The sequence below is a fragment of the Mytilus edulis genome, chromosome 8 (assembly GCF_963676685.1).
Source record: "Mytilus edulis chromosome 8, xbMytEdul2.2, whole genome shotgun sequence".
Taxonomy (NCBI): domain Eukaryota; kingdom Metazoa; phylum Mollusca; class Bivalvia; order Mytilida; family Mytilidae; genus Mytilus; species Mytilus edulis.
This window is the reverse complement of record NC_092351.1, coordinates 51,335,473-51,349,275: the sequence shown is the minus strand read 5'-3', so window position 1 is coordinate 51,349,275 and position 13,803 is coordinate 51,335,473. Positions and strand designations below refer to the sequence as shown.

The 13,803-nt window shown below is 31.2% G+C and overlaps 1 protein-coding gene across 1 annotated transcript; it reads left to right on the top strand.

The window, feature by feature from the left end:
- Positions 1 to 844: 844 nt before the first annotated feature.
- Positions 845 to 8,398, top strand: LOC139484182 (uncharacterized). Its single transcript, XM_071267914.1, has 2 exons — positions 845 to 893; positions 6,447 to 8,398. Exons 1-2 carry the CDS (start codon positions 887 to 889, stop codon positions 8,396 to 8,398), a joined length of 1,959 nt encoding a protein of 652 aa, XP_071124015.1. The 5' UTR covers positions 845 to 886.
- The last annotated feature ends 5,405 nt before the right edge of the window (positions 8,399 to 13,803 follow it).

Here is a 13,803-nt window from a genome sequence, read left to right as displayed (position 1 = left end):
CAATGTAAAAAAAAAGGACAGATAATTATAATTTTGTAAGAGCAAAACTATTGAAAGGACACTTTGTACCGGTTTAAAATTAAAGTGCAGGTAGGATTGATTTTAGCTAACTTCCTTTCTACACTCGGAACACAAAGTGTATTATCCCGCATAATCTGATACGGCGAACGGTCCAATAAGGGGGACATCATATACGTGTATGTAGATTTGTAAATATATAAGTGTTCGATGTTATTTGAAATGTTTCAAAAGCAAATGTATATATCTGAATTTGTTGCATGCAAATGTAGCTGTGATGTCGTATTGTGTATGGCTAGCTTGCGTCCAAATAATTACTTAAGTCTAGGATAAACACTTGTTGAACGTTACATATGTATTATGCGTAATGTATTTAAATATACAATATGTAACGTCAAGTACGTTTTTTGGGGCATTGTCTTCTGAGTTTGGATTCAAATGGCTACTTTTGCAAAGACGAGAAACTACTCTGTCCAAATAGGAAGAGTAATGATTTTAAGAAACTCTAGTGAGGTTAACAAAATATATGTATACACGCCCTAAACATGATTTAAAAGAATCAAAGTTGTTCAAATACAAAATCGTAAACAAAACTAAATTTGGAATAAAACATCCAACTACATTTTGTATTTTTCAATCTGAACAATATTTATCATACATTTCAAATAATAGTCAAACACATAGTGCGTTATTCAAAACAACATAGTTTGAAACATCAAACACAAAAGGTAAAGGTGAAATAATCAGTATTTCAACAAACATTGATAAAAGCAAACATAATATTTTCATTTGAACATTTGGACTTTTAATAGATACGAAAAGAGACATAACGGAAGTCCTTGTTATCAACGTAGAGAGTACAACAACCATGGCAGGTAAAATATTGTTTAAACACATTTATCGTTCCGTTCTGGTCAATGTACCGTTCTGTCAGTCTAAACCATTGTGTGTAATTGCATCACTAAACAGACATACATTTTCAAAACGCTGTCAGGTGCAGTAAATATTCAAAGTTTAGTTAGAAATAATAGGGACATAAAGAGTTTTACTCTCAATGATACAGAGTTTATACTTTTTCGATATGCAGTTTATTTGTATCATGTTGCTCGCCAGAATCACTTGACTTATTACTTATTGCTCTGAACTTAAAGCTGAAATCTCGAGACTTGTGGTTAATATGAAAAACATGTAATTATAAACGATAGCATAAAACAGATGCAAGATCAAATTTGTGTAATGTTCTGATTGAAATTCGATGGAATTACTTTTTAAGTCATCTTGATATCATGATGGATTTACATTTTACGCTATATGTAGCTATTATAGAAAACACTTTAATCCAATTGTCATTTTGGTTTTTTTTGTATCCCTATTGCGGATGAGAATATATTATTTTATCTAATACATGACGAATATGCATCTATGAAGAGTAACAAACAAGCGAGATCATAGTAAAATTTCTTTCTCATACTGGCTAGCCTGAAAACTAGATTCAACCCACATGTTTTTCTTAAATGTTCTGTAGTAAGTCAGTAATATTGCAGTTGTTATCATGTTGGCGTGTGTTTGTGTACATTGTGTAGTTGGTCAGTATTTCATTTTTTCCGTTTTTCTCCTCTTCAAGTTGATGTTTTCCTATGGTATAGATTAGTGATCCAAATCGTTTTCCGTTAGATAGGTTTTTGACTATTGAACAGTGGTATACTACTGTTGCCAGAATGTATCAAGATAATTGCATGGTGGTTAAAGAAAAGGCAACATTCAAACGCCTTGATTCCAGGACTGAAAAGAATAGAAAACAACAATTGATATAGGTTATCAATCCATGACAAAAAATATAACATACCTATCTTTTAACACCCAAATAAATCTTTTAGTCAGACTTACAAGACGTTAAATAACTTTCACATAAAAGATTCAGACGGCATCAGGCCTTGCGGTCATAAAACTTTCGAGTACGATTTTTGTACTCAAACTCAAGAATCAACCAATCAAAATACTGGATTTTGTGTTTCGAGCACTTATTTTGTACTCGGAGTACTGAGTAAAGTTTTATGACCGAGAGCAAAGAACGGATATTTTTTTACACGAATGCCTTGCTTTTTTCCCACAGGCAAAGTTGATTGAAGATGAATTTAGCTATTTATTTTAGGTATTTTTTTTATATATTGCTCTTCAACGGTTTCGGTACTTATACATCTTTGAATTTCAAATGTTTGGTTGTGAGCGTTCCTGATGAAGATGAAGGTAAATAAAGAAAAGCGCTTCGGAGGCATGAAATTATTAAACGTGTAGTTTTCAATTTTGCAAAAAAATAATAGTTTTACACGAATTAGTTACCTAAGTAATTAGTTCAATGTAACAGGGTACATCAGGTCGAGAATTGGCTTCTGAAGGATATTGCAACCAGATTAGAATAGAACTAATTATTGAAAAAAGGTTTGCATCAAAACGAATTAATAATGAAATATTTTTATGCATGCGGAAATACTTTATAACTTAAATTAAGTCAACATATGGATTTCATAGTTTAATGACAAAAACTAAAATCCAAAATTTCGGGGAAAGTAATATGCTTTCGTGTTTTCGAATAGAACAGTCATGAGTTTAATTCGGTAAATATATGAAAGGAAACGTACTTAAAAAAAAAAAAACTAAAGACCCATTTTTTATATTTCACATGATTACCGGTATGCAGAGATTTGTCTCATGGGCACTCATTCCCATCTTCTTATTTCTATGTATCATTATCAATTGATTGTTTTGAATTTCTTATTGCTCTTATTTTGGAACACAGTAATGTTGTCCATTTAAGCTTACCCATCAATCATTAAACCATTATCGCATTGAAGACAGCATTCAGTCGTCATTTTGATTCACCAAATTTTGAAAAGAATCTGAAGCTGTATAAAAATGACACAAACATAATTACTCACACAACAACAGCTAAATATAAAATTTCCTTTTATATCATTGTGTTTATTGTATTTGTCGTGAAATTTTGCCTCCGAACGGTTTGAATATACTTTAAGAAAAGAATATGATGGTAAGTAATGCACGAAATCAAAGTACAAAATCAATCTAATTTATTCACATAGATATTTACGATTAATATTAAATAAATAAATCAATACAGCTGACAAAATACAAATAAAACAATTAACCTGTGTGTCAGTGAATTTTGCCCAACCCGGTATTAAATACTTATAACATATACATAACGGTAACAACAATTTTAGCTACAAACAAATTCCCGGACTCTAAATAATTGTCAACGTAAAATTCTAGATTCCGTTTTTTCCAAGTCGCGAACGTCATCGCTTTATGACTTAAAAATATATAAAAATATAGGCAGTAATTATGTACTAAAAATATTAACCTTATTTTAATTCTTTAACCAATATCTAAACCAATTTTTTGAAAAGGTGAGGGACACAAAGTTTTACGTCCGAGCTCTGGCCAATCTAAAGTTTGCTTACCGTTTTGTGTTTCTCCTCCATTGATTGACAACGTTATCATGCCCCATAAAAGGCTATGCAAATCATTTTGCGGAATTAATAGCCGTGAAGACAAAGTGGAATAATATATAATAACCTTAATTACGTTTCATCATAAGCTATTACCTTATTATACAATTAGGAAATTATCATATACAACTTTATAATGAACACATACATATCAATAATAAAAAGTCAAGAGATTAATCTTTCCAAAGAACGATAACTCAAACGCAAGAGTTCAAGATGTAGATTGGCTGAATTTTAGACACGAACATGACACTATCAATTTAGTAATAAACATCCCTTTTAAAGTAAGTTTCAAGAATACACATAAGTTCCACTTTGTTTCGTTAATCATTTCAGTTTAAGAAAACCTTATGAAACTAGTTCAATTTATTAATATTGTCTTAATTCCCAAAAAATAAAAAGGCTCGCGTTAATTTTACAACAGTATTGCTCAATTGCGTTCACGTATGTACGAGAACGTACAAAAGTTAAATTCACATTTTGGTTAACAACATTATATTGATCTCCAACAATCAAATATCATGAATAGTTTAACAAAATCGTAAAATACAGCTGAGAAATATTTGTTTACAAGCAGAGTAGTCAACTGATATTTGGGTTATTGACTATTTTGTCCCTAACAACTTTCAAAATGTTTAAAATTGGAATTTTTTGGGGATAGATTTTTGTATTATTTCCTGATTTATTTCAACCATTTTTCTAACGTTTAAAAAATTGATTTTACATTTCAATATTTTATTCATTATATGGTTGTACGATAGATTACCTTCATAAATTTTATATTTAAAACTGATAACATGTGTATCTAAATAACCGGTAAATAGTAACTACATTTAGATACACAAAAGTTTATGACCTGAAAAACAATGTAATCGAATAAAAGATTAAATGTAAGAATCAACCGATATATTGACTTTGAATGTATTAAATATATGGACAACATATGGAAAATAAATAAACAGATCATAGATATGTGATACTATGATTAAATTTGGTATTTGAGCCAGACACGCTTTACGTCTACAAAAGACTTATCAGTGAAGCTCGAATAAAGAAAGATAAAAAGGCCAGATAAAGTACGAAATTGATGAGCATTGAAGCCGAAATTCCTAAAAGTTTTGCGAAATACAGCAAATGTGATTTATACCTGAGGTAGAAAAGCCTTAGTGAATGTGGTTTTCAGGGGGAAAAACATCTTGCAAAGCAAGCAAAGCAATAAACGTACAATTATAAATGTAGTATTCATCTTAATATGTCAGCTCAATTTTGCGTCACAATTGTCATTTCAAGAGCGGTTAAACAATCAGCTTATATTTCATAAGCTTAATATAGCGTATTATTTTACATTTTACACCCACCTAATACACTCTGAATAATTTCTGACAAAAACATAAATGCATTTTGTAATCTTAGTTTTGGTCTAAGATTCTTTGGTTATAACATCTATTTTTTGTTTATTCAACAGGCCTTGAATAAAACTATTATGTGAAACAGTGACTCAAAATCTAACAATATTATAGTGTTGGTTGGATTTCTATTCCCCGTGGGTATCACTCGTCTAGTAGTAAGGCCGTCTGCGTCGACAGGAATTATCAGTGATATGGTCATAATTATAAATTACCCTTTTTCACAACTTTGAAGTTTTGAAATACTTAGGCTTTTCTACCAAATGATAAGATAATCTAAGATGTATAAGGCTACGTTTTTTTACGAATTTTTGGTCCAAAATGCTCTCCAACATCGTATTTCATTTCTCTTTTTAAATCTATTGTATTCGAGCGACACTGATGAGTCTTTTCAGATGAAACGATCTGTCGTTCATTTTACGTTTGTAAATCATACAAACTATTATAAACTAAGGAATTAACTCACATGTACAATTAACGAATTACATATATTTTTATGTAGAAAGGTCTTCACTATAAAGATACTGATATTCATATTCTTTAATAGCTTGATATTTTTTGGCTTTCAACGTTTCTAAAGACGTTAAATGCAGACAATTTCAAACAATGATATTAACTCTTAATTTATATTGATTTGATTTATAAGAACTTTCAAAGTAAAACTGCTATATGGACAAAATAGAAATACAAACTTATATATCAACTTTGCCCGGATTATATAAAAAAAAGAAGATGTGGTATGGTTTGAATCTTCGTTCCAAATAAGTTCATTGCGTCCTTGGATGGTGTAAACTTCTAACTAACCATATTCACAATTACACCATTACACCATACACTCTGTATCATTACACCATACACGTAACACCTTTGCACCATACACCTTACACATTACACCATGATGCAATTTAATTTCAAAGAAAGTGGGGGACTACAAATTATTTATTTCTTTTAAAAACGAATTTTGGTCGTCATATTGTACAGTAATGTATACAATTAAAATGCTTATCAATATGTTGCATAGTATGAAATGTCGTACACCATTTATCCACAGTATTCCCAACCTCACGTTATTATTTTCCACCATACACCATAGCACCATAGCACCATTTTCCTTCTACCGTTGCACCATATGCCATAGACAATTACACCAAACACGATTTTTTGGGGATTTTTTTAGGATGGGGGCAGTTTACACAATTCAATGGCCAAATATACTCTTTAGTTACTCGGCATAAAAGTCCTTATGCAATCTTGATTGATGTTTGGTAATGCCATGTCCTGGTAATTTTGAATTATCCTCATTGTTATTTTCACATATTCGCAATACAATTGTATCGAAACATTCTCAATAATCATATTCCACCACAATTCATGAATATTTCAATAATCTGTGTGCATAGGCTTTTGTTATAAGACTGTGTGTTGAACATACTGCAATATGTCAACATATGCATTTTGTGTTAATTTCTTTAATCAAATGTATTGAATTTTGCAGAAATTCCAACACAAAATGATTCGTTAGCTCTGTATGAATATATGTGTCAGAATATAGTTGGAACAAAGGAACACGTTAACACATGCAGATTGATGAACACGGTCAGAGACAATGTACAAAGCGACAAACAATGGACAGTTATAACCAGTGGTAGTTTTGGAGAAGGTTTGGAGATGCGAGGTAGTGATGTAGATTTAGTGCGGGTTCATAAAGATATTGAAGTTTGTGAAAATACAAACATTCATTTTAATCCTGCAACAAGTTATTTTGAAATGGAAATGAACGATACACATCCAGGTTACACGCAGCTACGTTTAGTTTACAGCTTTTTTCCGATTATTTTGCAATCCTGTCATAGGATTAGAAGTGAATACTACTATTCAAACTCTTTACATAATCAACGATTTTCAAAAAGTCTGTTTTCTACTTTTCATGGTCCATGTATATCTGACAACAATGAATTGTATGACATTGCATTCTGCTTACATTGTAAATCTTGGATTACACCAGCAAACAAATGGAAGACACGGTCAAACAAATCATGGCCTGAAACCTTTGTGAAAGAGGCTATTGTAAAACACGGCGTTCTTTTTGTCCCAGTAGGATCGAAAGGATCTACAAATGAAGAGCTAGAATGGCGAATCTCTTTTTCCGTTGGAGAAAAGCTTCTACTTTATTCTTTTACACATACACAATTATTATGTTATGCTCTTTTGAAAATTTTTCTTAAAGACATTATAGATACAGATACAGAATGTACAGAATTGCTTTGTTCATATTTCATGAAAACAATGATGTTTTGGATGTCTGAGGAATTTTCTCCATCAATATGGAAACCTGAAAACTTGATATCATGTTTCATGAGATGCTTCAGGAGGCTTTCATATTATGTAAAATACTCAGTTTGTCCGCATTATTTTATTCCAGAACATAATTTATTTGAGAACAAAATCAAAGCACACGCACAAGAAAACCTTTTAAGCAAGTTGTATCTTCTTAACACTTATGATTGGCGATGTATTCTATTGTCAGACCAAATCTCGAGTTTCCAAGAAAAATCATTTGACTGTACCATAAAGTCAAGTAATTTCCATATTCACACTGTGAAACAATTAACATCTACAAATAGAGTAAAGGCAGAGGATTTCAGGTCGACGTTTAGTTTGAATGCGAAAAAACTGATAAGCAGGATATTGTCCATTGAGAGTTATAAAATTAAAAAAATGTACATCTACAATATTTCAAAATTTTGTTTGAAAAGTAACCAGTTGCCGCCATTGGATGATGTATTACTATCCAATAACAAATATTATTATAAACAAAGCAATATATATATAACTTCTCTGATGCTGAATACACGTCATGATGCTGTATCAGGATGGCTGATGTTTGCTTCGCTATTCTACAGAAATAAGCAATACAATGCTGCTCTTTGCGTCCTTAAGTATGCTCTATCAAAATGTACCCGGGAGAAACTTAGCAAAATCGTGAATTTTTTAGATATTTATTATGAACGTGAAGCACTTTTGAATTTGCCTTTATTTAAAAAGATGAGTATTGTTCAGTTGAAGAAAATTTTAGTACTAGATAATGTGGTATTTGTGAACAATTCTGCGTTAGTACCTGATGAGCTGAAATTCGATGTACAGATTATGGGAACATTCCATATACCACCAGTAGTATATGCTCATTTCCTTATGTTTCTTTGTTATTATCATCTTAACAAGACAAGACATTGTCAGAAGTGTCTTCGAAAATTACAATCAACTGTAAGGGATCGCTATTTCATATCAAATGAATATCTCGATGCTATATCTCACAACATCCTAGCTAGAAGTTTTCAATTTTCTGGATACATGAAATTAGCCAGAAATGCGTATTTGGAATCTATATCATTAGAACCGCATAAAATGTTGAACACTGCTTCATGGAGACTCTCGCGGATGCGTTAGACGTGATAATGATACATTACTGTGTATTTACTGTTTTGTTGTTTGACAATTTTAGTCTTTTTTATATTAGGTTTTGTTAGAAAACTCGTTCGAACTGTTGAATAAGTACTTCATGTGAATTTCTATCAAGTATTTTTTCAGGTTACCAAAATTTTAGTACAGATTCAATTTTAGTAAGACATCGGCTGATATGATAATGTGGTTTTTAGTGGCTGTCATAAAGAACCTGATCCGATCTTACACAAACACTCATACAATGTACAAACATATAGGAAATATATTTGTTGTGCAAAACGATAAGTTGTTTTATAAAACATAGAAAAACAGTTATATTTAGCAGTTTTAGAGTACTTATGCATTTGTGGTTTATAACACCAGTACTTTAAACTGGACTTTGCCATCAATGTTTGGTGTAAAAACAAAAGGAGAAAAAATCCGATTAACAAAAAAATGAAATGGAGAGTACCATGATACATCTTCATATTTACGTTTATAAAAGGATAGCACAATTATGTTCCCATTTGATTTATTAAGAGATATATTGTTTTACTGTATCAATATCTATATTTATAAAAAGCCGGACTGTTATAGTGGCACAGCTTGTCCCTTGGGACTTTCAATATTAAGACACGAAATATTTCTCTCTAATTGATTTTTACTACAGTTAAAATCGGCAAAAGTCGATGACCTAAAAATTAACAACAAAAGAGTTTAAAAAACAGTTAAAAAAAATAAAATACCAAACTGAAAGGGAAATTCCAAATTAAAGTATTAACAAATAGCAAAATCAGAAGCTCTAACACATTAAACGAATAGAACAACAACGGTCATATTAATGACTTGGAGCAGGTAGTAAAGATCACATATAAAATGGAGTAGAAATATATGAAAGGAATATCCAAACTCAAATACACAAACTCCAAAACATCTGATAACATTTTGCTGTTAGAAAGTACAAGTACCCAGCCACGTCCACTTGTATGTGTAGTAATTGTATTTTAATCCATCTGATGAGTTAAGCCTTTTTGTACTGTTACATCACTGTCCTATTGGAGGGGGATGGTTGGGATCCCGCTTACATGTTTAACCCCGCCATATTTATATGTTTACGCATGTCCAAGGTCAGTGGTTGTCGTTTGTTTATGTGTTACATATTTGTTTTTCGTTCATTTTTTATACATTAATAAGGCCGTTATTTCTCTCACTTGAATTGTTTTACATTGTCATGTCGGGCCATGAAATAGCTGACTTTGCGGTTTGGGCTCGTTCATTGTTGAAGGCTATACGGTGCCCTATATTGTTAAATTCTGTGTCATTTGGTATCTGTGTCAATTGTGCAGGGTTGTCTCATTGGCAATCACACCACATCTTCTTTTTATATAATAATGTCATGACGATGACAAAAACCTAAATACAAACAAAAGTACAAAAACCAAAAACAGAAATCAGAAAACATTAGATTTTGCAACAAGAACCCAATCAGAGTTTAGAATTGAAATCCCATGTCCAGAAGAGTTACCATGTTCTGCTCTATCATTGGCTCTAATTGTGATGCTTATGCAGTACAAACCGTTGATACGTCTTATTCAGACTGTCCAATTCAAGTTTAATAGAACGGGATCGTTATGATGACCATTGTAAATATCCGTTGTTATCTGCGCCAGAGAAAGTGTCTGATTAAGTTTACCTGCTCGCTATAAAACAAAAAGAGAAAATGGAAAGAAAAGATAGATATTTACTTGTCCATCGTCGGACAACATATTTTTATGTTGAAGTTACCGACCAAAGAGTTGGTGCTGACTTTACTAAACAGGGGTTTATTGCAGGTTAACGATACACATTAAATAAAGTCATGATGTAAGTACGTTATCTTGTTTCTGGACTTGATTTTAAACACACGCTTTAGGCTTATTAGAAGATGAATCAATAATACAAGATATCTGACAAAATGACATAATTTTACATTCTAAATGATACGCAATATGAGTACAAAAACAAAATAAGGGAAACTTGCACATAAGCATATCCAAAACAGAAGATATTTAATTACAGTAATAACATTTAAAACAATTCATATTTTACATCCGAAAAAATATTTTAACCGTTATAATATATCAAGAACTGGAAGTGTTTAACGACCTTGATTGGCTAAACAGCCCTCGCACGGTCGGTTCGGTGCCTGAAGGCGATTGGTGATCGTTTCAATATTTTCTGCCGTGGGTCAGGAACAGGTGGTAGAGAACGCCATTTTGACAGGCCGCCATATTGGTTTTGGTGAGTTATCCATAAACCAAATTTCAGAGTTGTATGTCAAAATATGTCTTATAAGAGTATCAAATAATTTACATGGCAAATCAGTTTGAACAAAATTGAAATTTGACAGTTTTACATAATGTCCTAGAATAGATCTTCTGACAGATTCTGACAGCTTTGATGAAAAGGTTAGATGTGATCTCTTTTGTACGTTAAAACTACTTGATTACATTCAAGATTTATTATCGCATATGTACATTCCATGAAATCACGGCATGTGCCCCTAATGATGCCCTTTGTTTTGGCGCAACAGAGATCACAGTCACTATTGATTTTAAAAAAGTAAAATTTAAAAAAATACCGAACTCCGTAGAATATTTTGAACGAAAAGTCACTAAGCTAATCATAAAATAAAAAAACTCAAACACATCAAACGAATGGATCAAAACTGTTGTATTTATTATAGTTCTTGGGGTTTTGTCCGTGTTTTATTGTGTCAATTTTTTTAATTTTTTTTCTTAATTACTCATGTTTTTTACATTTTCAATAATCTTTGTTTTCGTTTAGACTTTTACAATCGGTTTATGAATGGTAAAATTCGCCTGAACTTATGTTTGTTTGTATTTCATGTCAAAAGGTTGGACAAAGTACATTGTTTTTCCTAATTTGAAAGATCCTTAGTCATTGTACTTATCGGTGATGTTTAACAAGAGTAGCAGGACGCCCTAAAAGCCCCCTTATACTGTGAAAGTAAAGTTAAATCCCTCGTTCAAATTATGTTTGATAACCATAAACTATTGATTATGTTTCTTTGCGGGTACAGATTTTTCTGAAGTATTGATTTTTATTAAATATTGGTTATTTTAAAGTTTAGGTAGGAGAACATTTTTATTGGTAAATAATTCTTATATGATTTTTATATTAGGGAATATGTTGATATGGTTGGTCAAGAGAACTTCCGTTGGTGATCTTGACGTTGGTTATTTTTCGAAAGACGATGTTGACCGAACTTCTTTTCGAAACCAATGTAAACAAGATGACGGCGATAAAAAAATACTTACTTTACCAAATTTATTTTCACTGCACGCTAATCGTTAAATAAAATAATAGACACAATCATTCGTTTAAAGATAATAAGAGTTTTTGACAAAACTTTATATTTTTCAAACAAATAAGGTTTTTTCTTATCCCAGGAATAGATAACCTTAGCCGTATTTGGCACAACGTTTTTGTGGTCCTCAATGCTCTTCAACTTTGAACTTGTTTGGCTTTATAACTATTTTGGTCTGGGCGTCACTGATGAGTCTTATGTAGACGAATATAATCATGGAACCTTTGATAAATATTTACACAACTGGGCCGATGCCGCTATAGGTGGACGTTTCCTCCCCGAGGATATCAACAGCCCAGAAGTCAGCACTTCGGTGTTGACATGAATATCAATTATATGGTCATTTAAATAAATTTCCTGTTGACAAAACTTTATTTTTTTTTTCCAACTAAGGATTTTCCTACCTTAGGAACAGATTACCTTAGCCGTATTTGGCACAACGTTTTGGAATTTCGGGTCATCAATGCTCTTCAAACTTTGTAATTGTTTGGCTTTATAACTATTTTAATCATAACGTCATTGATGACTCTTAAGTAGACGAAACGCCCATCAGGCGTATTAAATTATAATCCTGGTACCTTTGATAAATATTTGCAGTTTAATTTTTATCAGATAGCAAGTTGTATTGAGTACATATTTTTGCGTTAAACAACAAAAATATTCATGCGCCAGGCGTATTCAATGACATAAATATACAATTTACGTGTGATAGAGTTGGAAAAATATATTCCCTATCTCCATTTTTAAAGAATTATAAGTATTAAACGCCTTTTTAAAGGAATCTATTGTTGTATAAATGGACCAAGTCACTCAAAAATATAGTGTCTTAGTTCGATTGCTTCGGACATAATATAAGTAAAAATTATATTAAAATGTTTACAATCTAATCCCAAAATACACAATACTGTCTGAAACAGATCTTAAAGATGGTGGTCTTTTATTTCCAGAAATATATGTAATTATATTCATTGTTCCTTGATGAACTTTAGTTTCTTTAAAAATATGACTTTATATACTCAGTTGATAGAAATATGGTATTTTTCCAAATTTTTTTCCCTGAAATTAGCGAAATATTTTTCCACATGTAACCTCGTTGTTGGATTTATATAGATGTATCTAGGTAGTCATGTATTTGATAATTTGGCAATTGTAGGAATAACTTGTTTTAAAAAAATGCCACAAAATCACATTATTTCAAATACTATATTATTAGAGTTTTCATGTATGACAACTCTATATTTTAGTGGGCCTTTAGCAAAAAGAGTCTATTTCAAAACCGTTTACGATATAAACTCATAAACTTCTGCATTGGATGACGAACGTATTGAGAAGATACAACTTACCATGATATCTGCTATGTTAAGGAAACATATTTGCTTTGCATATTTCCCATTGATGAATTAAAAATTAGTTTCATAAAACATTTCGAAATAGCACGTTATCGAAACTTCATATAAAGAGTAGGTATTCGATTATTTTGATTGTTATATATATTCTAGTGAATTCAGTGGTTACTTACAGAAACAATTTTTTATTGATTTGCAGTATAATGCACTCAATTGCTCCATCTCTTTCGTCAAAATTTTAAATAAATATAAATAAGTTAATCCATATTTTATGTATTTACAATACCAAGTAACACAGGAATAGTTAGTTCAAACGTGTAGGAAATAAATCGAACTAGACAATTCAACTGACAATATTAAATAACTTAGAAAAAGAGAGAGCAAATAAGAACTGGTTATTAAATGAAAACGTCAATGATTATATTGAAACGACTATAATAGTTACCGTGTGAAAAATTAACATCTGTTTTTTTTAAACTAAAAGGGCATCGAAATAAAAAAAAATCGAATATGATCAAGTTCTCTTTTATGAATGCATTCTTTTTATACAATGAACGTCATTATCGAATTTTACCACGCGAAGTTAACTGGAAAACACTTGCAAAAATGTCCTGTTTAATATGAAAGGTTATATAAATTCAAAGCCAGTTTCGTTTTTGTATGACATGATATGTTTATTTCAATTTTGCTTCCTT